This window comes from Sorex araneus, chromosome 3, assembly GCF_027595985.1.
Source record: "Sorex araneus isolate mSorAra2 chromosome 3, mSorAra2.pri, whole genome shotgun sequence".
Classification (NCBI taxonomy): domain Eukaryota; kingdom Metazoa; phylum Chordata; class Mammalia; order Eulipotyphla; family Soricidae; genus Sorex; species Sorex araneus.
This window is the reverse complement of record NC_073304.1, coordinates 165,124,995-165,152,174: the sequence shown is the minus strand read 5'-3', so window position 1 is coordinate 165,152,174 and position 27,180 is coordinate 165,124,995. Positions and strand designations below refer to the sequence as shown.

Sequence of the window (27,180 nt, the reverse complement as noted above, 5' to 3'; positions counted from 1 at the left end):
ATATCCACTCTATTCTCCTAAAACGCTGTCTTCACTTTATTTCCAGGTCAACACAGTCTTGGTTCTTCCTTTTTTGTCTCCTATTCAGACAGTTCCTCTTTTTTTCCTCAACTTTTTAATGTTTAAGTGCCTCAGGGACCAGACTTACCACTATTCTGTTCTATGCCACAATCGTTTTTCTCGGACAACTGCCAAAGCATTATACCTTATCTTCCAGTTTTCACCCTTGCTCACTATAAGCTACTCTCAAGGAAGCAAGGATAATTCTAAAATGCTAACTTACATGCAATTATTTCTTTGCTAAAGCCCTTCTAATGATTTCCTAATTTTATTCATGGTATCACTGTATCACTGTCACCCCGTTGTTCATCGATTTGCTCGAGTGGGCACCAGTAACATCTCCATTGTGACACTTGTTACTGTTTTTGGCATATCGAAAATGCCACGGGTAGCTTGCCAGGCTCTGCCGTGAGGGCGAGATACTCTCAGTAGCTTGCCAGGCTCTCTGAGAGGGATGGAGGAATCGAACCCTGGTCGGCTGTGTGCAAGGCAAACGCCCTACCCGTTGTGCTATCGCTCCAGCAAATATCCTTACAATGACTAACAAATTTTGTCCCACACCTGAGTCCCACTTATCTTTCTGTCCTCATCTCCTCCTTGCTATTTCTTGACCACATTAGTCACACTGCTGCCATTGGGTCTTTGCACTTACTTTTCCCTGTCCCTGGATCATCCTTTCTCCCTTATCAATATCACTGAGCTTTTCACTCTTAGCACAAATACTAATGGCACTCAACTGACCATTCTAATAACACACTCAACTATCCTACTCCCCATGCCCTCCTCTTTGTTTTACTATTTTACAGCATTTATCATCATACTATACACTATATAATTGCTTTGTTTACTGCTTCTCCCCCGGGGACAACTTTGAATTTACATCCATAAGAACAGAAGATCTATTTTCTTCACTGCAGTATTTTTACCACATAGAATAGTATGTGAGAGTTTTCAAAGATTTCTTGAAAGACAGTGAAGAAATGAATGACTGAATTTAAGAATTTAAGAAAAAAAGAAAAAGAACAGAAAGAAAGGCAAAAAAGAGGAAAGAGAGTAAAAGAATAGAATGGGAAGAAATGGAAAGAAGGAAACTGGACTAAAATAACGCAACAGTTGAGTAGGGTCGGCTGCACTCTACACTAGATCTGTCTTGCTTCAAAGCCCATACCACTCCAGTCCAGAGCCAGTTAAGGAGTTTCTAGTTACAACAAATATCTAAAGAATTTAGGGGCTAGAGAGATAGTGCAGCAGGTAAGGTGTTTGTCTTGCACTACACAGACCAGTTTCAATCCCTGGCACTGCATATGGTTCCCTGAGCACCGCCAAGAAGTGATCCCTGGGCACAAGCCAGGAGTAAGCCCTGAGAACCAGTAGGTGTGGCACCAAAACCAACCCCTAACCCGAAATAATTGAAATAAGCACAGTAAGGAGTAGCTTAATAAAGAAAAACAATATGAGGAAACACCAACTATCTTTAAAATATAATTAGAAAATTATCAGAATGATTTAAAATTCAACTGTAAATAATATATTTTTCAAAACTATAGGCAAGTATATGTAATTCTTTCTCCAAAATAAAATTAAGAACAATTTGGAAAGGATAGGAGGTGTACCTGTGTTCACCTGAGATGAGTAACATTGACCAAATTTATCCTCTCGTCAGAACCTCTCCTCGCCTCAAGCCACCAACCAAGTGAAAAACCAGAAGAAAAGTAAGAGATTTTATTTTAGCACATGTGACACTAAACATCACTCAAAGGAGTGATCCTCATGGGACAAAGAATAAATGAGATATAATCTGTGAATGTTCCCAGCTTCTGAGATATTGCAAAGGGACTCAAAGAAACTTGAGTGAGTTGGATTTCTTAATTTTGGCAATAGTTTCAGACTGTTGTGTGTGTGAGTGTGTATGTGTGTGTGTGTGTGAGAGAGATAGAGAAAGAAAGGAGAGAAAATTTATTAAACTTCCACATTAAATACATGTAAGTTATTATGTTAAATTATTCCACAATAAAGCTGTATAAAAATTAATCTGACTTAAATTTAACTTGAAACCAAAACTGTTAGACTGCCTACAGTGTTTAGGCTTCAAATGGAAAAATAAAATAGGAAAAAGCAAAGACTTTGAAAAGATGTCTAGGTTTTAAAGGATTAGAATGGATCATAGAGACCAAATAGTAAGTGCTTTCTGTTAAAAATAAAGGAACTGGATCCCAGAGGTTTAGCAACTTGCCTGAGATCTTCAATTATAGTTAACAGCCCACAATACTATCAGATCCACAATGACAGGACTGTGTTATTAGATGACTCCATATCCCAAAACCTAATGGAATTCCTGAGACATAATCCAAGTTCCATAAATATTTGTTGACCCTGGAGAGAAGGTGAAAAGGAGAGAAAAACTCCCTTGCCGTATGATTGGAAGTTTCCTTCTACCTTTAATTCTATTGTTCCTTTAACATGAAAGAATAAAACACAAATTTTCTTTTGTTGCTGTGTTGTTTTTTGAAACACTATTTTTAATATAAATGTCAGTGAATAAATTATATTCCATATTTTTTGATTTTGGGATATTTTAATTCTTTTTTTTCCTTTTCTTTTTTTTTTTGTTTTTTTTGTTTTTTGGGTCACACCTGGCGATGCACAGGGGTTACTCCTGGCTCTGCACTCAGGAATCACTCCTGGCGGTGCTCAGGGGACCATAAGGGATGCTGGGAATCAAACCCAAGTCGACCATGTGCAAGGCAAACGCCCTACCCGCTGTGCTATCGCTCCAGCCCCCCGATATTTTAATTCTTAATGTCAAACCTGCCAACACACAAACAAGCTTCCCCCCTAACTCTAGAAAACCCTTCATTCATGTTTTCATTTAAAAAAGATTGACTTACCAAAAATTTCTCCATTTTTGGCATATTCTGTCACAAGATACAGCATACTTTTGGTCTCCATTACCTGTTGATAAATAATCCCATGTCAGTGTCAGAGGAAAAGACAGCACAATATTCTATGGTGTTATTTAAAGTGAAAATCAGTGAGAGAGGCAAGCATGGTGGGAATTCCCTGCTGGCCCCCGGCAATCCTGCACTGCTGGGCCAGCACTGAACCAGACAGCCCAGCAGGCTGGGAGTGGTCCTGGGACCCCAAACCCTGCTTAGGGGGCTCCTGTAAGGGAAATGAGTGAAAGAATTGATATGATGAAAAATTCAGAAGCTGGTTACGTTTCCAAGACTCATGACAACTTTTTACTTCGCTTTCTGGTATTAGGGATGGAACCTAGAACCTCACACTCTTAGCACACACCCTATCACTGAACTACAGCTTCAGCCACAACAATCACTATCACTATCATACCCTTGCTAATTATTTTTGCATGCAGACTACTTTTAGTTAAAAAAAAAAAATCTAGAGCTATGTTCTTCCAAGTGGGATGCACACAGACCTAAGCAGCAAGAGCACTGCCCAGGCGCCTGTCTGAAATGATGAGTATCACCCCAGGCTTTCTAAAACAGAATTTGCGTTTTAAAAGAATCTCCAGGTGACTTTTTGTGCACCAAATCTGAGAAATGCTAGTATCTTATTATTTAGTCATAGGAAAAAATCCTGTTAAAAGAGTTTTAAGATTAACTTGGGAAAAGAAACAAACAAAACAAAACACACCCAAAACATAACAATCTCATTGGCTTTTCCAGCTCTGTATTATCATGTAGTCTTATTAAATAGAGAATAATACATTAGAGGTCAGTTTATCAGGTCTTCAGGACAGATACTCTGACACAATGTAGATTTCCTCCCACTCTACTTTAAAATTGTTACCAAATATTGCAACTTAAAAAGTGTTCAAAGGCTGTTCTTTACAAATCTATAAAGCTATACTTTTATTTAAATAAGTTTAAAGGAGGTGTGTTATTGTCACAAACTTGATTTTTCAATGTACTCTAAGGTCTATTTAGACAGGAAATGAATTTACTAATTCAAGTGACTGAATTTTAGACTGCTTCTTTGTAATAAGTCCTTCTTCTATACCAGCACATGCAAATCTAAAGTTTAAGTGCCATCTACGGAAAACACTGAAACTAAATTTGTTCTAATACACAGGTCTAGGATTATCCCTATCAGATTAGAAATCTAAGAATTACTTATAACTTCGGACAAGTTAAAAAGTCAATTAAGTTAGCCTATTAATTCAAATGAAGACAAAATTATGATGTGAAATATGGGTATGCCCTCAGTTTGACTCTGGTTCATGAGACATTTTTTTTTCTTTTGGATAAACCCCTCCTCTCAGGGGTTATGCTTGTAGGGGGGGTCAATGCTTGGGGGTCACGTCCTGGCAGTGTTTTGGGGACCATTTGATACTGGGAATCAAACCTAGGGCTTCCAAATGCAATGCATGTGCTCAGTTCTTTGAGCCATCTCCCTGGCCTCTCCTCAGATATTTCAAAAGAATGATGTTTAGTTTCTTACGAGCATCCTCTTTAACTATTATACAGAAAAAGGTTAAATAGAAAACTACACTGATAAAAATTTGACCTTAGCGGTCCTCTGCAGTTCTGGTACTTAAGGAACTGTTTTGAGTGGCACACCACAGTTTGTAACTGTATTAGCCCTACTGTAGCTAATGGTAGCACTAATGGTCTCCAGTGATCTCCACTGCTTTCAAATTGCAATTATCTATAAAAAGTTGTTAAGACTATATATAGAATATGTGCATGCATATATGTATGTGTTTTTATATATAAAGACACAAATAATATTCTTATGCCATCATATATATTCTGCTTAATATAAAATGCACATGAGAAGATAAATATGAACATTTTTTTATTACAAGATTTCTATGGAAATAAAAAGGTCCTAAGCTATAAACTGGTGTGGTATAAATACATTCCTACAATCATTGCTGATTTCAAACCACTAATGTGATTAATTGTTTGGCAAGCTTCTGAAAATGTAATAGTCGTGAGTCAGTAAGGCAGAGTCTAGCATACCAGGGTGACAAATCATACTCTACAGATCAAAGCCATAGGCCAGTAGACTGAAATATTTGAATTTTAAAAAATTTTAAAATAAAAGTATGATTAGCAGTTTTGTGCCTCAATAAAAATGGTTGAAAAATTGCTTTCAAAATAAATTTTTCTAATATAAAAATTCTACATGTTAATGAATAAAAATGTGAAAGAAAACTTTGGTACTACATAATCAAGCATGAATTACTTTTTAAAAATCTGAGACAGTCTTCCATTTAAAAAGCAGCTTATCCTTAAAATAAAGTTTACAGGGGCCAGAGTGATAGTACAGCGGGTAGGGTGTTTGCTTTGCACGTGGCCGACCTAGGTTTAATCCCTGGCATCCCATAGGGACCCTCAAGCACCACCAGGAGTAATTCCTGAGTGCAGAGAGTGGAGTTGTTTTTTTTTGGTGTTTTTTTTTGGGTCACACACGACAATGCACAGGGGTTACTCCTGGCTCTGTACTCAGGAATTACCCCTGGTGGTGCTCAGGGGACCATATGGGATGCTGGGAATCGAACCCGGGTCAGCCGCATGCAAGGCAAACACTTTACGGGCTGTGCTATGGCTCCAGCCCTATGCAGAGCCAGAAGTAACCCCTGAGGATCGCTGGGTATGACCCAAAAAGCAAATATATATATTTATATATATATAGTTTACAAAATTATGTCTAATTATAGTTGATATTTTAAAAAGTAGTTAATTTCTCTTATTTGGTAAAATAACCCAAAATATAATACTATTAAAAAAATGCAAGTAACATTATTACTCTAGCCTTTGTATTTCATAAAGCATAAAATGATTCAGTTTTAAATAAGTAAAATCCTGTTAAAGGCACAGTAATCAAAACTTAGCTGGGCATCATAAATTTACAACTGCAGTCTTTTTAATGAAATAACTTATAGTTTTCAAGACAACTTAAAAAATACATTACTAGTATTTTTTATTTCCTAAATTTTTAAGTATGGAAAATAAAAATATTCACTGTAATTAAAGCATATAATTATCCTTTTTCAAACATAAAAAAACTAATAAAAGAGAGAAATGATGATGCAAAATAGAACACTAAATGTGAAAAGCATGGAAATGTATAGGGTCAAGTCATACCTGGTAAAGTTTGATTATATGAGGATGGTCTAACAACTTCATTATTTGTACTTCTCGGTAGATTTTCTCAAGGTTCACTGCATCCAGCTGAGATTTATCTATGATTTTTATCGCCACCTGCATCCCAAACACAAATAAATTATCACTTTTCCCATTTAAGAATTATTTTTTAATAAATGACACTTGAGATGGGTAAGACAATGAAGAGAACTGATTTAAATGCAGTGCTCATTCACTCCACAAATATTTCTCACACATCTATCTCGAAAGGGTACTGTGGTGGATTTTGTCTGGGAATGTCACCAGTTGTACTATGAAAAATAACCCTGCCAAGTGACTTTAATGAAAAACAGTTCCCTTCCAGTACTTCTGGAATGCCCTTTTATTCCATTTATATCCAAAGTAATAAAATCTTAGTGGTTTCAACTAGTTATCTACTAGTTATCTTCAACTGTAATGTACTTATAAACAGAAGATCAGACAAGTTAGAGATAATTTCTGTTGCACTGAAATAAGACTGTTCTTAAAAGTAAGTGAAGGTCCTAGAGAACAGACATACTCTATTCTGAGAAGGAATAAAAGGCTAAAGAAAAAGTTACAAAACCCTTCTACATTAAAAAAATACATTTTTATTTTGAAAAACATTAGAGTTGAAAACTCTAATGTTACAGCAATACCAAAATTTTCTTTTCTTCTTTTTTTCTGGGAGGGGAGGTCAAGGGTTTGGGACCACATCTGGAGGTACTTAGGGCTTACTCCTGGCTCTGTACTCAGGGATCACTCCTGGCAAGGCTCAGATGATAATATGTTGTTCTGGGGATTGAACCAGGGTAAATTATGTATACTGCAAGAATTGTATCCCATTGTACTATTTTTTTCAACCACAAATTTAATTTTCTTAGATGTAGTTTATTATAATAAGAAAATGTGGCCTCTTCCTATAATAATTGACTAGGCACACAAACCATTTCTAAGGTTAATATTTTGAAACAATTACATCTGAAGGCGATTTAGGTTGTCAGAAATCATTCATGCAACCAAGAAGATTTATTTAAAAATAGCATATATTTGGTTGAGAAATAAGGTTTTCTAGCTAACTGGCAACTACTGTTTTTTTTTCTTTTTTTAAATCTTTTTTTTTTTTTCAGAACCTCATCCAGCAGTGCTCAGAGCTTAACCCTGACTCAGCACTCAGGGTTCACTCTCCTCAGGGGACCATTTGGGGTGCTAGGGATCGGACCCAGGTTAGTCACCTATAAGGCAAGTGCCCTACCTGCTGTACTATTACTCCAGTCCTACCATCTTCTCATATGGCCAAAGTGTTCTTTGCTGTTATCCCTTAGAAATCTCTAGTGTAAGGTTTATTTCTTACTTTTCCTATTTCTAATTTGCTATCCATAGCTTGTTTTCTGAATTGAAATAACTGTAACCCATAGAAGATCTCAAATTTCTCAGGAGAAGTCAGATTACTAATTATAATGCATAAAATTAAATCTACTGCTTAAAAAGAATACGTATTATGTGGACAGTAAAATACAAAGGTTTTGTGATAGCTTTTTTTTTTTTTGCTTTTTGGGTCACACCTGGCGTAGCACAGGGGTTACTCCTAGCTCTGCACTCAGGAATTACTCCTGGTGGTGCTCAGGGGACCATATGGGATGCTGGGAATTGAACCTGCATTGGCTGTGTGCAAGGCAAACACCCTTGTGCTATCACTCCAGCCCCATGATAGCTATTTTTAATATGTTTGGGAGTAATTTTTACATTTCCATCAACAAAATGTTCAATAATGCAAAAGGTGCTAAACTTTCCTAGATTAAGTAAGTAAATTAAATACTATACTTGCTGTTTGAAATATTACTGAACAACCTCAAACCTAAAAATATTTAATGTGTTCCCCACCTCCCACTAAGGAAAATTTCAATGCTCACTATTATCCATTACTTTGTTACTTATTATCAGTTATTTGTTACTTTGTCTAATAATTGCCAGATAAAAATGTAAGTGTATACTTGAATTTCCTCAATATTCCCTAGGGAGATTTCACAGGGAGTTTCACAGAATAAGCATTATTTTGAAGAAAATTTCTGTCCTACAATTTCTGGAGTGTGTCTAGATACACGATCTTTTCACCAACAAGAAGCTTTTACAATAAAATGGGACTCGACTGTAATAAGAAGAAAAACAATCGAAGAGAAAATAAAAATTTCAATATGAATAATTAAGAAAATTTTAGTATAAGTTATCTTGAATATAATATTTAACATTAAAGAAAAATTTGGATACTAAATACCAATTAGAGCAATTCTTTAGATACTAAATACTAATTAAAGCAACAGTTATTGCTTTAATTGGTATTTCCTCTATTATACTCTGTTGGAGCCTTGGTTACAATGAAAAGAAAAATATATAAATTACTGTCTTTTAAAATAGTCATAATCCACATTATTTAACTTTTTTCAAACAAGAAATTTCACAAATCGCAAAATGTAATCCCTTGATTTTTTTTTTCGTTTTTTCTCTTTCTGGGGGCAGGGGGTAGTGGTTTGAGGTCACACCTGGCCAGTGCTCGGGGATTACTCCTAGCTCTGCACTCAGGAATTACTTCTGGTAGTCCTTGGGGGACCACACAGGATGCTGAAAATTGAACCTGGGTCGGCCATGTACAAGCATCCTCCCTGCTGTACTAATGCTCAGGCTCCAATCCTTGATTTTCTTTTGGGAAACAATGTCATTTCTCATTTCATATACACTATGTATCAGATCTTCAACCGCTGGTCCACAGACTGGTGCCAGTCTGCAGGTGTAGGAAGTTTGGAAACTATCAGACTCCTTCACCTTGGTTCGAACCAAATGTCTGTGGCTTCTAATACTGGACAGGTATTGGTCCACAGATATAACAAGGTTGAAGAATGCTGTATAGTAAATGTATGCACAGTCCATAAACATACACACATTTATATAGTACATTCATTCCACAAGTCTGTTTACTTATATCTTCACACTATTATTTGTTATTGTGAAACTGCTATAAGAAATTATGAAAAAGCACTGAAAAAGCACAGCATATCTTTCTTGTTATAAATAGGGTTAATTTGGCTGCTGTAACATGTGGATTCCCCCCCAAAATATGACTCAGAGACAATGGAAGATTTTTTCCTGCTGATGGAGCAAACGTGAATGGGTGAAGCCAGTGAGTAGGTGGTCCTCCTTTTCTGGCCAGACAGGCAGAGGAGAAAGCTCTGAGGAGCCCATGAAAGGTTTTTATGGGCCATGTCTGGTATTGCCCCACATTATTTGTGGCCACTCCACTACTTAGAATTTGGTTATGTGACCATACCTAATGTCAGGAAGGGCAAGAAATCATTTGTTGGAGGCTCAGGAAGAAGAAGTGAAATTGTTGCTAATTGTCTTGCAAGCAATCTCTGCCATACTTTTGCAGGTAATTTTCCTTTTTTTTTCCTTTTTTTTGTGCATCTCAAGCAATGTGTAGAGGCACAAGGGATAACTGTGGCTGACACTCAGCTGAGTCGGAGGCCAAGGAGTGGTGCTGCTCAGCCCTGCAGAGCCAGAACACGGACACGCTGGTGCTGCAGGGGGCTGTGGGACTGGGTGTGTGCTCAGGGCTAAGCTCAGGCTATGTGCTGCCAGGGACAGAACCTAGGTTGTGCGCATGTATGCCCTAACCCCTGTACTATTTCCTAGGTCTTTCTTCCAGGTAATTTCTTAACAATGGAACTCTTTACCAGTATTTCTTGGCAAAACAATAATAGGGATAATTATATTGACTTTCACAACTACTGTTTTTTGTTTCTTTTTTTTTTTATTTTAAAGAGCAACCCCTGCCGCCCCCCAATAGTGCTCAGGAGGGCTTCATCTGGCTTTGCTGAGACGGAAGAGGGCAGGGTATGCAGGCCATGCTGGGGGTTGAGTTTGGGGCCCTGCTCATGCTAAGTATGTGCTACACCACTTGAACTATTTCTCTGGCCCCAGCTACATCACTGTATCACTGTAACACTGTCATCCCATTGCTCATTGATTTGCTCGAGCGAGCACCAGTAACGTCGACATTGTGAGACTTGTTGTTACTGTTTTTGGCATATCGAATACACCACGGGTAGCTTGCCAGGCTCTGCCGTGTGGTCGAGATACTTTTGGTAGCTTGCCGGGCTCTCCGAGAGGGGCAGAGGAATCGAACCCGAGTCAGCCAAGGCAAATGCCCTACCCACTGTGCTATCACTCCAGCCCCAGCCCCTAGCTACATAGTGCTTTTTAATTTAATAAGATACTCAAACATATTTCATATCACCTGTATCTCAAATTTGTACAGTATTTGGGGAAACCAGTCTGAGTTGAAGAATCTAAGGTTTTAAGAGGTGTTACGTAAATCTACATACGTTCCAAAAGCCCAAGTGAATTAATGGGGAAAACTGCGAGCCTTCTAACTCCAAGTTCAGTCTTTTCATGATCTCAAATAGCCTGTTATTCACACATTTATTAAACACATGTTGTATGACTGAAATTATGTCTGGTACACAAAAATTAATGAAATCCATTTCCTACCTTCAAAGCCTGTGAGAACAAAGGGAGCACATTTTGGAAAGCAAACTTTACCACCAAAAAAATCCGCATCTTGGGATTTCTCCAAAACGTATGTATTTTTCCACTTTACAAAAGTGCTGTGTTCTAATAATTGACTTTAAAGAAAACTAGAAATGTAGATTTCTAAGACCTTATTCTCTGCATTACTTTCTTAGGTCTAAACACAGTACCAAGAACAAAACCCCCAGAGCCACAACAAGGGAGACTATTAACTAAATAGTCTATTAACTAAAGCAAGGGACTCTATTAACTAAAGGATATCTTTTCTATTATTATCAATATAAATTATACAACCCTGTAATTCCTAATAATACATGCACTCTCTTTTAAAATACCATTTTATGATGGTAGGAAATTGATATTCCTTCTGCTAGGGAATAGGTTTGCAATACAATTTTGGAAGGCATGGTGGATATAATAGAATGGTTACTATTTAAATCCCATGTAAAGGAGCAACACTGAATATTTCATTTCAAAAATAGAAAAATGTGGATTAAAATAATAAAATACCAGTTTACCACTTATATTCACTAAAATAACAAAGGATCAAATCTTCTAAACTAGGGTACAATTACATGGTCACTTTTATATATTCCTGGGATAAGTATAATGTCTTTTTTCTGTAAGATTTTGGTATCCTTGGGTTAGGGATATACCTCAAAAGGCTAACTTACATGGATTTACACACACAGGATATGAGGGCTTAGGTTTGACCTTGGAAAAGCATGACCTCTGTAACGGATATAGTTCTGGTGATTTTCAGCAGGACTATTAAGGAGCCCCTTCCAGTACCGCCACCCACACCCTACTGCAAGGGAGAAAAACCATGAACAGTAATAAGAAAAAAAACCCTGGCACTCTTTATCAAGAACCTTAAAAATCATCCATTTTGGATTATGCAGAAGTGGTGTATATATATGTATATAAATTATGTATGTGTATCTATCTGTATATATACACAATGGAATACTATGCAGCTGCAAGGAAAGATGAAGTCACACAATTTTCGGCAACCTGATTGGAACTCGAAGATAAATCATGTTGAGTGAAGTAAGTCAGAAGGACAAACACAGGATGACTGCACTTGTCAGTGGTATACAGAATAACTGGATGAAGAAATATAATGTAGTAAAGTGTGAGGGGGGAGTGTCCAGATTAGCCTTGACCCCAGAGTACAGGAGTAAAATAGTGAAAGAAAAAAATCAAGGGTGGGGGAGGAAGAAGAGAAAGAGAAATAAAGGGATGATGGGAGTGAGAGACCTCAGTTACACTGGTGCTGTGGGAGAGTGGCATAGCCATTTATCCAAAACACAGATTCAATAACACTGAAAACATGAGATCTAAACTACAACTGCAGAACTGTGAAATGTGCACTGTCAGGTGGCAGGTGGTGGGTGAGGGCAGTGTGAGAGAGCATGGGAACATCGGTGGAGGGAAGTGACACTGGTGGTGGAATTGGTGTTGAAATATTCGATGCCTAAAACCCAGCTATAAATAATTTTGTAAATCATTATTCTTTAACTAAATTAAAAAAAATTTAAATCATCCATTCTATTTAGTCCAAGGATATTACTTCTGAGTAATTACTGAAGAAATAATTTGAAGACTGATGTGTAAATATATGCAAGAATGTCATTCATAAATAATGGAAATAATTTAGTAATATATGGATTACTGTAAGTTTACATCACGACTATTATACAACTATTATTAAAATAGTTCCTTCTGGTGCTGGAGCGATAGTACAGTGGGTAGGCGGTTTGCCTTGCAGTTGGCCAACCCGGTTCGATTCCCAGCATCCCATATGATTCCCTGAGAACCGCCAGGGGTAATTTCTGAGTGTTGAGCCAGGAGTGACTCTGAGCGTTGCCGGGTGTGACCCAAAAAGCAAAAAAAAAAAAAAAATCCTTCTAATAAGATGGAGAAATTCTTAGGTTAAAATATTAAATGAAAGGGTTCCCGGTTTTGATCCCCAAACTGCAAAACAATGTAAAAAATCAGGATACAAACATAGTCAACATAAAGCATTCAAAGAAAAATATTAGAAAAAATTACAATATAAATAAAAAATATCATGAGGCAAAAAATATCAGTCTTTTCCCTGCATTACACTCTGCTATGGTAATTCTAATGAGCAAAACTTACTATTTAATTTTAAAAAGTACAGTAAAATCCAGCTATATTTAAACATTAATTTATCAATCTGTAAAATATTAGTCATTTATTTTCTAAATGACCTCTAAAATGGCTACAAGATTTAAATATCAATTAAGATTACATAGAAATGTTTATAACTGTGTTAAGCAAAAAATGTTGTTTAATATTAGTATAAAGTATCTATGTAAAACATGTTAGTACTGTGCACTTAGCAATTATGCCACTGAAGCTCCTAAAACAAAAATCTGGAAGAAAAGGAATTAACATAAAAAGTAGAGCTTTTTAGGACACTGAAACTGATAACATAAAAGGAATTTTTTATTTTTCAAATAAAACTTAATATTATTTAGAAAAACTCATTTCACTTGTCATAAAAATATTAATCTCATGGACCTAAAGCAATTACAGGTACCAAAGTAGCTTTAGGGGACTTTAAAAGGAAATTCTATAATAAGAGCTGTTCTTCCTGTAACAAATCAGAGAGACTAATATGTTGGCTGTCTGAGGCAATATCTGCTTTAGAGCTATTACCACTGATACCCTTACTCCAACCAAACTGCTTCCTTGACATGCCAAGGAGCATTATTGTTATCATACAATTGTCACTGTCACTGTCATCCCGTTTTGCTCATCGATTTGCTCAAGCGGGCACCAGTAATGTTTCCATTGTGAGACTTGTTACTGCTTTTTAGCATATTGAATATGCCACAGGTAGCTTGCCAGGCTCTGCCGTGCTGGCGAGATACTCTCGGTAGCTTGCCGGGCTCTCTGAGAGGGGTGGAGAATCTCGTGCAAGGCGAACACCCTATCTGCTACGCTGTCGCTCCAGCCCATCATACAATTAGAAATTTAAATTTAACTTTTAAAGCTGTTACATAAAATTATGGTGGAATCAAATACTAGTCTATCATTTGACTCAAAAGTTGTAACATGACTGGAGTGGTCTACAGTAAAAGAATTTCTGAAAGTAGTCAAAGTCAGCAGTAAAACTAACTTAAAGTTCTCTAGTTATCTTTAAAGAATAACTGTACTTTCTCTGGAAGGTGACTCAGCAATAAAGGGTTTGTCTTGCTTGTGTAAGGCCCCTGGGTTCAATTCCTCTGTGTGTGTGTGTGTGTGTGTGTGTGTGTGTGTGTGTCTGGACCAAACCCAGTGCTTAGGGCTTACTTCTGGCTCTGTACTCAGGCATCACTCCTGCTGGTGCTCAGGGGACTATATCATATGGGGTGCCAGGGACAGAGTTTGCGTCATCTGTGTACAAGGCAAGCATCCTGCCTACTGTTCTATCCTCTGTCCCCCTCCCCCAAGAATATTTAATAAAAATTAATTAAGATTTTGAGTTTTATATTGGTGGGTAAGGAAGACAGACTGGAGGAAAAGTAAATTTTACTACACTCATAAATCCATGAAAATTGAGCTGATGATTCTTTTTACTTAATCTGGGGGAGGGGCTCACATCACATTGGTGCTCCGGGGCTGTTTCCAGCTTGCTGCTCAGGGTCATTCCCATAGTTTCTGGGGGCACCAGGTAGTGCTCAGGATTGAATACAGGTTCTCTGGTGCAAAACATATACTCTAGCCCTTTGAGCTACCTCCCTGATCTTCTGATCTTGAACTGAGAATTCTTAAGACTTTAAAAGAAGCAATTAAAACTTATCTTTCCAAAATAAAAAAAATAAACAAAAGAGACAACCCAATTAAAAAATATAGGTCAAAGAACCAAAAAAGCAAGTCACACATAAAAAAGGGCCACTGGTCATCGTATAAAACGGTGTCATTAAGCTGATCAAAGAATTGCAAATTAAAGTAAAAATACTATTTTTCCTAACAAACTGGGGGAAATGTATGAACAGTCCTGATAAATATATGAATTATTTCTTGTGTAATTTATGATACTCTTTTCTAGAATGAATTTGGCATTTCAGTCTATCATATATGAATATAAGGATAAGTATCTTTATTTTTATTAATTTTCCTACTTGACCCAGAAATTCATTGGTGGGATTACCTTAATGAAACAATCAAAGAGGTATAGGACCATATAGGATGCTGGGAAGCAAACTTGGGTCGGCTGCAAGCATGGCAAAAGCCCTACCCGCTATGCTATTGCTCCAGCCCCCAGCGTATACTTTAAAAAAAACACACAACAACTTTAGTATGAACTTGAGTACGGGCTGGAACGATAGCGCAGCAGGTAGGGCGTTCACCTTGCATTCAGCCGACCCGGGTTCGATTTCTTCGTCCCTCTCAGAGAGCCCGGCAAGCTACCGAGAGTATCTCGCCCGCACGGCAGAGCCTGGCAAGCTACCCCTGGCGTATTCAATATGCCAAAAACAGTAACAAGTCTCACAATGGAGATGTTACTGGTGCCCACTCGAGCAAATCGATGAGCAACAGGATGACAGTGACAGTGACAATGATAAACAGCAAGAGAGAAAAAATAAAATGTTCAATAATAGGAAACTGATTAAACAAAATGTAGATGGTAACAGAATACCTTTAATTATTCTTTAGACAGTTTTTTTTTTTTTTTTTTTTTTTTTTTTTTTTTTTTGCTTTTTTGGGTCACACCCGGCGATGCACAGGGCTCACTCCTGGCTCCGCACTCAGGAATTACCACCTGGCAGTGCTCAGGGGACCATATGGGATGCTGGGAATCGAACCCGGGTCGGCCGCGTGCAAGGCAAACGCCCTACCCTCTGTGCTATTGCTCCAGCCCCTCTTTAGACAGTTTTTCTTTTAAAATATTAATATACTATAAGCATCCTGGCAAGCTACCAAAAGTATCCTGCCCACACAGCAGCGCCTGGCAAGCTACCCATGGCATATTCGATATGCCAAAAACAGTAACAAGTTTCACAATAGAGACGTTACTGATGTCTGCTCAAGCAAATCAATGAAGAACGGGATGACAGTGCTACAATGCTACTATAAGCAAAAGATAGAGCATATAGAAAAATAACACTTTTATTACATACATATAAAATATATGTGGATAACTAAGAAGATACGAAGGAAATACAATGGTTCTCCCATGGTCTGAATGTATAACTAAGAATGTTTGTTTTCTTCTCAGAGCTTTTTAAAACCAGACCACACTAAATATGCATATCTTTTGGAACTGGGAAAACAGAAATGGCATGTTCACTTTAAAGGACTTATATTTTAGCATAATTTTTCAGTTTAACTCATCCATAAGCTATCTCCTAATCTTTTAAAAATACTTAAACAATTTTTAAAACAAAAGAGTGTTTGATGAATTATATAACTGTATAATTGTAACATTACAAATATAACTTTGTTATGTTGTAATGTTAATATAACATTAAAATTAATGTTAATATAACATTAAAAATTAATAAAAAGAAAAAATGTTTTCTTAACTGCCTAAGCTGAGATAGAATTTCCCAGAGGAATTAAAATGATCTCAACTGGAATACATGGGGTATTTTCCCCATAAATGTTCCACATAAAGAAACTTTTTTCATATAATAACTATTTCAAAAGTATGAAGATGAAAGGTAGAAGAGGCAACAGGTATATTAAAGAGGAAAGAAAGACTTCTGGAATCCATTTGGCTCTAAGGCAGTAAATCTGCCATCAGCAATGGGTCATAAATCAAATATCATCATGTGAATCCAAGAATGGAGGTCAGTTTCAGTTATTTCCAAATAAATGTTTTCTTAACTGCCTAAGCTGAGATAGAATTTCCCAGAGGAATTAAAATCAGATGCACTAAACTGTTAAAATTAGATATTTTTAGAGCATATAAAATTTTATACAACTCTTACTTTGCATATATGTATTTCCCTAAAAGTATAAACCACTTTGAACAATATTTAGCAGAAAAATTTGCAAAGTATTACTTGTTAGAGGGATCCAAGAACTATTTATAACAAGCACTATTGTCCATGATGAAAACAATTTTAATACACTAAGATCATAGAAATATCACGGTCTGTCACTGTTGTTCTGTTGGTCTTCGATTTGCTCAAGCAGGCACCAGTAAAGTTTCCATTGTGAGAATTGTTGTTACTGTTTTGGGCATATCAAATACGACATGGGGAGCTTGCCAGGCTCTGCTGTGCAGGAGGGATACTCTCGGTAGCTTGCTGGGCACTCTGAGAGGGATGGAAGAATCGAACCCGGTAGCATGCAAGGCGAACGCCCTACCCGCTGTGCTGTAATTCCAGTCCCATAGAAATATAAGTGATTAAATTTGGAAACAAGTCCTTTTGTTGTACATAGTATAGCTGATTCTTGAAATCTGGAATACTTCAGTGCAAAGATTTATAGCAAGAGCAGTCTTTTTTTTTTTAAAGTTCTAATAACTTGTTCTTTATTCAAATCCTTTATAACACATCAGTTTTATTGAGAAATTAGGTACAAAATAAGACATATTTACTTAAAGTTTGCAATCCAATAAGTTTGGCAACCGCATTCACGCAAGATCACACCACCACAATCAAGGCTCACATTATATTTGCCATCCACAAAAGATTCCTCATGCCTCTGCAGTTAATTCCTCATCCAGTCCTTAGCCCAGATGAACTACTATAGGGGAGGTTTTTTCCATTTGTAGAAATGAGATATCACTTGCAAGTTGCTTTTCCAAGAGAAGTATTAAATTTTTCAGGGAAAATATAAAATTCAAATGTATCAAACAATCAGTTATCTTTTTCAGCAAATACTGTATGTTGTATGACTTTTCCTTTCCCTAAAAATGCAATTTTAGTACTTCAGTTTGGAAAGCTTAACAAATAAAAAAACCTTATATTTTAAGGTAGAAGTTCAGGTGTCATTCGTAAATTGAAAGCCCCCAAATGCACATGGTTTTTCAGTGTACAAAAAACAGTTTTCAGATGTCCTTAAAATTTCAGTTTTTCATTCCAGGTTCTCTTAAAGATAAGTATGTAGCCCAGCACCTGCCATTTGAATAGGTAATTTTTAGAACCTCTATGAACTTCGTGGTTTTGTTTTTGTTTGGGGGCCATACCTTACAATGATCAGGGCTTACTCCTGGTCTGTCCTTAAGAAACACTCTGTAACTTTCACATATGGTGCCAGGGATCAAACCTGACTCCACCACATGCAAGGAAAACACCTCAAAGTTACTTTATGAAAATAGAGATAAACAAAATGCTTATGCTATAAAGATTAATAGGGAAAAAGATACAATTTACGTAAGTAAGTCAATGTGATCTCATCTATGGAAAAATCCATTAAGAAGACCAGAGGGAAATATGACATAAGATTAAAAATGACTTTGCCCTATTGGTGGAAGAATTATAATTTTTTTTGGTGTGTGTTGCAAGGGCTTTCTTTGTACACTAACTCCTCTTCTTTATATGTCATATATTATGACTATATATTTTTAATAGAAAACAAAAGATATGTGAGAGCATAATGGCTTTTCTGGAATTTTATTTAGCAAAACCCAAACCAGTCATACAATTAGATAAAAGGAAACAGTTCCTTACTAGTATAGTATTAATAAAACACTTCTCAAGGACACTCCCTTCATAGCAAACTAGCAACCAGTACTGCCGAAAATAGTTTTGACAGTCTAAATGCTATTATTCTTTCCCCATTATGCTAATTTTTATAAAATTAGCTACTTTAATTCATAACCACAAACCAATACTACAAAGCTTTTATGAGTTTTATATTAGGAAGCTGGATTCTACCACCACCTGCCTTCTCTTTTGTGTGCAAAATTTACATAGAAATCTACTGAAGAATACTGCTTTGGATGACGATGTAAATATAGTCCTTAAACAATGTTTAGCTATTTGATAGGCCAAAATGAAGGTCCCTTTGTCTACTAACTCTTTTTCCCTAAAAGGCAGTTTTGGATTTTCTAAGCTTAGTCAAAACACACCAAGTTTCAGTGATACAGAACAAGGGATGAAAAAGAGTCAATTAAAAATAAAGGGGTCCAACTGTTCATCATAAATGTTTAAACTAAGCCGTAAAATTTGTCTTTGATTCAAACTTGGGGCAGGGGAGGTGGGGAGAGACCTGTAATGGGAATCTAAAGTAATGTTAAATAAAAGTTTAATTTTAGCAGCCATCTCTTAGTATATGAGGTAGTCTTATTCAGTAAAAACACAGATGATTTATCCAGTTAATGAAGATAGTGAACACCCCTTAAAAATTTCAATTTGTAGGAGCTAGAACATTTGTTGAGCTGGGAAGGCTCTTGCCTTACACGCAGTCAATCCACATTCAGTCCCCAGTCCCCATATAGTCCCTGAGCCCTGCCAGGAACAATCTCTGAGCACAGAGCCAGGAGTAAGCCTTGAGCATCACTGGGTGTGGCCCCCAAACCAAAACATCCCAATAATAGTATAGTTTTAAAAACAATGGTGTATGCATGCTAAACAATTCTTAATATGTATTACAATAAGAGTTCACAAAGAAAAAGCTTGAGATCAACAGGAACTTTTGGTCCTGCTGATTATTTTTCTCACCATCCTCAATTTAAAATATCCTATTACACCAAATTACTACAAATCACCTATCTTAAACTCAGTTTCTTTTAGTGTTAAGGTCATCTTTAGAAAAACCCAGGGGAGATGTGATCTATGAACTAAAGAGTTAGCTTTTAAGTCATTTTGTAAACAAAAACTACACACACTAATTTAGGACCTGAGTTCTTTTCCATGATCTGACCTATGCCTTCAATTACAAATGCATTGATCTCACTCCCTCTTCCTAGCCAAAACCCATGAAACTACTCCACAGTGCCCCCTAGCTCTACAAGATTTGTTAGTTTAAGGGGACACAGTTTGAACTGTCAACCTCTAAGCTGTCACTATCAGTTCCACTTAAGCAGTTTTAAATGGATGCTTAATTTAACCTAACAAGTAACAAGGGACTTACTTAAATCTTGCAACTAATACTGATAAGAACGGATGATGAAAAAAATACAATGAACGTATGGGCTGGGAATCAAATCACAACAATATAATTGAAAAGTTTGGTGGAAGTTCCCTGCAATGTACAATTTGTTTGATGTTTAGACGGTCACTAAGCAAGTAATAAAAAAAACCACATCAGAAATGCCTCATCTTCATGTAATTTAAAGGGGAAATGGCATGGCATTAGGTCATAGTTCTTTTAGAGGAATGGAACCAATTTCCTTCTTCATTTTAAAAATGCTGGGGTCAGATTAAACTGTGCAAATATTTAGTAATCTCACTGTAGTCGCATTATTTTTCAGTTCGAAGTCAACTTAAATCTCCAACACTAGGAAATCTGCATAAGAAAAAAGCTGTAACCTTGGTCCTGATGCTATAAAAAGAAAGAAAGAAGCAAAGAAGAAAGGAAGAGAGAAAGAAAGAAAGAAAGAAAGAAAGAAAGAAAGAAAGAAAGAAAGAAAGAAAGAAAGAAAGAAAGAAAGAAAGAAAGAAAGAAAGAAAGATTTGGCCAGCACGGGATCAGCACGGCCCGACAAAAAGTGAAGATGTCACAAAGATACTGCCCTTCCTTTGCAAATGGATTCCTTCACATTAAGCCAAACTTCTAAGAGCAACAGTTCCAGAAGAAGAAAAAAAAAAATCACCCCCATTTTCAGTAGCCATTCAGGGGGAAATAAGTCCTACTTTATACCACCTTCAAACTCATGTATGTTCATAGTGATAAGTAGAAAAACGGAATAGGAAGAAAACGGAAAGAGCACGAAAAAAGGATGAAGCTCCAGGATGGAACTACAATAAGGCAGAAGTGAGTGCGTCAAGAAGCAAGCAAACAAGCAGCAACAAAAAATCCTCAAGGATTATTCTAAAAGAATGCTTTTGCTTCTACCGTCCCGTCCCGTCCCCGTGCCCCCACCCCCCCCCCGCCCCCCAGCCCAAAGTCTTTAATTTGCACCTCTTAAAATAGAGACCCCGAGGAGAGCAGCTTGAGGCTGGGGAAGCAAGGCGGGGGGCGGGAAAGGGGGATCTAGGTACGAAAGACGTGAGAAAATATGTGCGGTGCATTAGAATGTGCAACTGGGGAGGCGGGTGGGGGCGTGCGGGGTTCGCCGGCAGGAAGCCAGGGAGTGAGGTCTCTAAGAGTAGGGAAGCAAAATCTGCCGTGGTTTCTTCGGGAGCGCGTCCTCGGAGCCAGATAAGGCACACCTGGTCCAGGGAACAACCCGGGGCTCAAGAAAAGACCCAGCCACCGGCGGTGCCTATGCACCGCTGACCATCTAAAACCGGCCCTTTTGTCTGCAGTTCTTAGGTGGGTACGTCTCAAGCTGGAGGACCAGGCTCGCCTGACACCGAATCAGGGGCGCTGCGGGGCGAAAGGGGATGGGGGGGTGAGGGGTGGGGGTCGGCGCAGAAGAGATGGGCGCGGGGTCCGCGCGGGCGTTCTCGCCACCCGGGGCGCCGGGGTCACGGGGCCCACGCAATGCCCCAGCCCCGCGCGCTTCCTCGGGGCCGGCGACGTCCCGCACCCCGCAGCCCCGCAGCCCCGAGACTCCCCCTGCCACCCCACCCCCAGCCGAAAACGGGGACAGACGCGGAACTTGGGCTCCCCGAGCCGAGGCCACCCGGCGGGTCACGGCCCGGGTGGGCGGCGCGGGGCGGAATTCCGCGCGGCCGCCGGGGGCGGCGCAGGGAAGGCAGAGCCCCGGCGGGTTTCCAACCGGACGACACTCGGTATCGGGGACCCGGGCGCCCTCCCCGCCCGGCGCCACGACCCCGCTCGGGCGCACCGCCCCCGGGCCCTCTAGCCCAGGACTACTGACCCCCACCAACCCCTCGGGTCCTGCCAGCGTCCCCCCCTCCCCTCGGTAAACAGCTCCTCTCCCGACTCCCTCGCCCGGGACGCTCCCGCCAAGCCCCGGGCCGCACCTCCGTCTTGGTGATCCGGTGCCGCCCCAGCTTCACCACGGCGAAGTTGCCCTTGCCCAGGGTGCCCTCGATGTCGTAGAACCCCACCCGGACCGGCCCGCGCTGCAAGTGCCTCGGGCCATCCGCCATGACCATGCTGGGCCCCGCTGCTAGACACGGCGGACTGGAGCGCGGGCGGGCGGGCGGCGCGGCTCGGCGCGGGCGACGACGACCGCTCCGCTGGCTCCCGGGCTCAGTCCCTCCGGCTCCCAGGGCCCAGCCAGGCGCGCGCCGCCGCTGACGCGCACCGACGTCAGGGGGCCGGGGCCGGGGGGCGGGGGCGGGACCGGGCCTCGATTGGTCACCATGGCGACCGGAGCCCCGCCGACGTCGGCGGAGGGCGGGGGAGGTGGGCGGGGCCTGGACGGCGCGTTCCTTCCGGGCTCGGGCTCGGGCGCCCTCTTGTTCTCCTCACCCTTTCGCCCCGGCCGGGGGGGGGGGGGGGGGGGCGGGGTCGCCGCCGGGCCCGCCTCGTTCTCCGGCGGCCGAGCCGAAGGGCAAGAGCGAGCCCTGGTGGGCGGAGCGGAGGGGTGCAAGCGAGGGGGACCCCGGCGCTCCGTCTCTCCTCCGCCCACCGGCGCGGAGCTTCCCGCCAAAACCTCTCACCTGGGACTGGGAGCGCGCCCTCCGTGCGGCCTGAGAGGGGAGCCGCGGTCGGGCAGCGCCTCCCGCGCAGCCTCCTTGCTCTGTATTTCCACCCCACCTCCCCACCGCCACCCGCGTCATCGTATTTCTATATAAATCGCCCCACATTTCGATGTCTCGGAGGAATCATTCCCACAGCGACACGGTCTCGTGAGAGACCCGCGGGATGGTGGTTCGCTGTGAAGAGGCCCCGGAGATGCTCCATCCGGGCACCTGAGCCTCCAGCGGGCTTCAGAGCCTCGAATGCACGAAGGCACATGGTCGCTTACCCTGTCAGGGCACATGCCTCAGGAGAGGGGAGATACGAGTCCCAAAAGATTTGGTCACCCCGGGGTGGGAGTGGAGGAACACATAATGAAGAAATATTTACTTAGTTCTTATCTTTTCTTCTTTTCTTTTCTTTTTTGCAAGTGAGGACTCGAGCACCAAGGAATGAAGGGAATTGCCAAAGTCACTCAGGCCAAGCTAGAGTTAGGATGGCAAATCCCCACTCTGGCCTCGCCTCTGTGTGGTGCCTCAGAGAAACAGGTATAACTTAATTTTAGTCTTTTGAAAACCCTTCTTCTCCCAGTCTTCATGTCTAAATGCTGTTCTTCACGGAAAGAAACCTCAGAGAAATGGCTTTTCAGTGGCCTGGCATTCGGGCCTTGTAAGCGTTAGACCGGGGGTTCCATCCCTAGCACTGCATAAACCCCCACCCTGCACCACCAGGTATAGCACTAATCACATCCAGCACCTCTGGACTGGAGGAGTACTGCATCACTGAATATTTCTGGGAGTAGCCCCTTGTCACCCTTAGCACAGGTTGGGGGCCCACCTAATGCCCTTAAGACAAAGATGGGACCAGTTTTCTCCTGAGTATACATAGCCTACAGTTAAAGTTGAGGCTTTTTAAAACCCTTCGTTCTTTATTTATTTGTGCATTTATTTATGATTAAATTTTTTAAGGCCTGGTAAGCAATGATCAGAGGCCCCAATGCCACTTCTGGCAAAACTTAGCCACTCTGACTAAATGGTTCATAGCCAGGGCGATGCTGTGCTGTGTGGGTAATGGTGTTGTGCCACCCTAGCAGGAGACCACAAGTGTCACCCATTCGTAGTGGTTGGTGGACCACTAGGAGATTGAATGAGAGCACCCATGAAAGCATGTGTCCTTGACCCCTGTGCTATCTCTATGGCACTAACCTATTGGTCTTTTAAAATAGCAAGCATTGAAGCCTTTGGCTTCATTGTCATGGAGAATTCTACCTATTTTTTTTTTCCCTCTGTATCATATGGATTCAGGTCTGATTTTGAGGTCTTTAATCCCCTGTTTGTCTTTTGTGCAAGGAGTTAGAAACAGGTCTGAGGGTTTTTTTTTTTCCCCTGCCTGTGGCCAGCCATTTTTCTCAGTACCACTTACTGAAAAGGCTTTCCTTGCTCCACTAAATATTTTCTGCTCCTTTATTGAAGATTAAGTGACCATATGTCTGAGGATCTAGCTCTGAATTTTCAATTCTATTCAGTTGTCCTGTGAATCTGTCTGTATTTTAGTATCATGCTGTTTTAATTTACTGCTTTATAGTGAAGTTTGAAGTCGGGGGTGGGGGCCAAGTGATAACTCTCATCTTCTTTTTCCCAGGGATTACTTTGGCTGTTTGGGGGAGGGAGTTGTTGTTCCATATGAATTTCAGGATGTTTGGTCTATTTCATAGAAAGGTGCCATGGGTATCCTGAGAGGGGTCATATGTTTTGTTCTTGACTTGGCAGCAAGTTGAACATTTTTGGAAAATGTCATAAGAGGGAAAAGGTTGGGGTAAAGGTGATTAGAAATCATCTGTTGAGTGCAATGAAATTCAAAGAATAAGAGTCTCTTTAGGCTGAAGGTGAGATGCCTATTTTACTTCAGTGTGTGTGGGGAGGAAATCAAGGGAAGCAGTGGCTGTGGGTAAGTGGATAGTTTGCTGTATAGTTTACCCATGGCATCACTTTCTTTTGTAAAGTAAAAAGCATATTATTTGCAAAGTGTGATAGTGGATGGTTAGGGGGGTTTAGGTTAGTAATAGAGGATTGAAAGTGGTAGAGGAAAATAGAAAACATTAGGGCACACAGACACGTGGTATATGGAGATCTAGTTTGAGATAGGGAAAACATGGATTGGTAGAAGTACCTGTCTGCATGTACATGGAACTTTTTTGGACTGGAGGGAGGGTAAACCACACCTAAGGATGTTCAAGGCTTCCTTGGCTCTGAGGTCACTCAAGGGTCACTCCTGAAACTGCTCAGGGGATCATATGGGATGCCAGGTATCAAACCCCGATAATTCCATGTGGCATGCTCCCTCCTTGCTGTACTGTCTCTGGCCCCAGGCATGGAACTTTTTTCTTTTTGTAAGAATGCTTCAGTCACTTGGATATAAAACTGGAGTGTGCTGGATGGGGTTCCACAGAAAATCAAAGGGGCAAGGTTGTTGAGGTCTGAGCAAGAAAATTACTGGATTCCAGGCATCTAGTAATTAAGTACCATGTCGCTTGGATAGAGGGGGGAAAAAGTAAAGAAAACAAGGGACTGGAGACCAAGAGGAAAATAGAGATTCAAGAGTCTGGAGCATAAATGAAAAGAAAACAAAGGCATAGGGGCGGAGAGATGGCTCAAAAGGCTGAAGCATTTCCCTGAAATTCACGTGGCCCCAAGTTCAATCCCTGTACCTCATGGTCTCAAACTGTCAAGCGTGAGCCTGGTCACTACCTAGGCTGAGAATCTCAAGGAATGACTTCTGGGATTCCTGGGTACTGCTTGTTACTATCCTATCCCACAACCCCTTTCCTCAAAAATAAAGGGTATGAAAGCTCTTGAGCAGTCCTGCCTGTGCCTATATATATTTGAATTAGATATTGATTAAGGATATGATAAGACCGAGGGAATATCCTCAAGAATGGGTTATTGGGGTAGAAAAAAGGGCCTGCTAATTTCCCCACTGTTTTTAGTTAATCAGCACAATGCCTGAACAAATTTGTTTTCAATATATATTTATTCATCTGAAATAAATAAATGTACTATATTTTCTGCTTCTTGGCATAGTATGTCATTTCCCAACTTCCCCACATATTTCATTAGTTAAGTATAAGCATAGTAAAAGAGAAAAAAAAGCACTGAACGAAGTGAGATTGCACAGTTATGATGGGATTCTGATTCCTATAACATGGCAATGGGAAAGAGTTAGTGAGTATTAAGAAGTTCCCTAAATAAGATATATAGTGATAGTATAATACTATATAATTATACTATAGTATGCTATTATACTATATAATAATAGTATTATTTTGTGGGCTAAAAATTCAGGACCATGTTACCTATGATCCTATATGTACTAAATCTTGGAGAACATTTTGATCAATTGGATTTAAAATGGGAGAAGTTGACCTTATAATGTATAAGCATTAGGGCCTAAGGAGATGGCTTAAAGGATTGGTATATGGTTTGTTTTCAGTAGCCCTGGGTTTGATCCCCAGAACCAAAAGATCACTTAAATACCAAGCTGAGAGTAGACCCAGAGCAGAGCCAGGAGTGACTCAAAAACAAACAAACAAATTAATTATAACGAGCATTAATAGAAATTAAAATATATATGTGTGATTTTGCATAGAAGTTGAAAGCTGAAAGATTTTGTTTGAAATCTCTTCTCCAGCATCTGGCTATTTTCCTTCTGATTAAGCCTTATTCCTTTGTATTAAACAAAGAAAATGTGATAGGCTTTTAATAAACTACTATTACAATGCTTTCTAGAGGTAGGGATGTAGCTCACTAGTATAGTGCTTGCCTTACATGTATGAGGCTCTGGTTTCAATCCTTGGAACCACACACCAAAATCTTGAGAGTTGTATCTGGACCTTCTGATTCTCTGTTAATTCTAATTTTTTTCCCACTAGTTTCATGACTGAGTTAATTTATATCTCCATTAGAATCAGATAATCATCAATTAATGGATACAAAGAAGAAAAGGAACAGAGACAAGACCTCTGGCAGGAGGGAGGCTTGGGTAATAGCATTGAAATGGAAATTTTGAATTTGGGCTGTTGAAGTGCAACTAAGACCCTTTTGATAGTTGTCTTATAATTTGTTCAAATAAAAAATGGTATGTAAAATGTATACTTTTTCCAAGTTACTGAGAATTACTGCTGAGTGGCTGATTTCAAGATCATTGCTAGGAAATGGGAAAATATTACATATTGTTGGATTGGAAGAATCAATGTTGTCAAAATAAACGTTCAATCTAAATTATGACATAAATTCAATGCAGTTTCCATCCTCCAGGACATTTTTAAGAACTTAGAATAGACCATAATAAAGCTTGTATGTAATCTTAAAACACTCCAAATACCCAAAGCCATCCTGAGAAATACGATATTGTTTAGGGCCTGAGACAGCAGGCCTGGTACAGCAAGTTTGGTGTTTACTTTGCACACAACCAACCCAAGTTCAATTTCTAGCATTCCACATGGAGTGATTCCTGAGCACAGTGCCAGGAATAATCCCTGAGCATTATTAAAATAGCATGGTAGCACTGTAGCACTGTCATCCTGTAGTTCATTGATTTGCTCGAGTGGACACCAGTAACGTAATTGTGAGACTTGTTGTTACTGTTTTTGGCATATTGAATATGCCACAGGTAGCTTGCCAGGCTCTGCTGTTCGGGCGGGATACTCTCGGTAGCTTGCCAAGCTCTTCGAGAGGGA

The 27,180-nt window shown here is 39.8% G+C and overlaps 1 protein-coding gene across 1 annotated transcript in view; it reads right to left on the bottom strand.

Moving 5' to 3' along the window:
* SIK2 (salt inducible kinase 2) overlaps nt 1–22,044 on the bottom strand; it is a 125,284-nt gene extending 103,240 nt beyond the window's left edge. The window contains exons 1-3 of the mRNA XM_055132756.1: nt 21,782–22,044; nt 6,177–6,293; nt 2,949–3,012 (exon numbers count right to left, since the gene is read on the bottom strand). Coding sequence (XP_054988731.1) covers nt 2,949–3,012; nt 6,177–6,293; nt 21,782–21,916 — 316 coding nt within the window. The 5' untranslated portion in view covers nt 21,917–22,044. The remainder of the gene's footprint in view (nt 1–2,948; nt 3,013–6,176; nt 6,294–21,781) is intronic.
* Nucleotides 22,045–27,180: the final 5,136 nt, after the last annotated feature.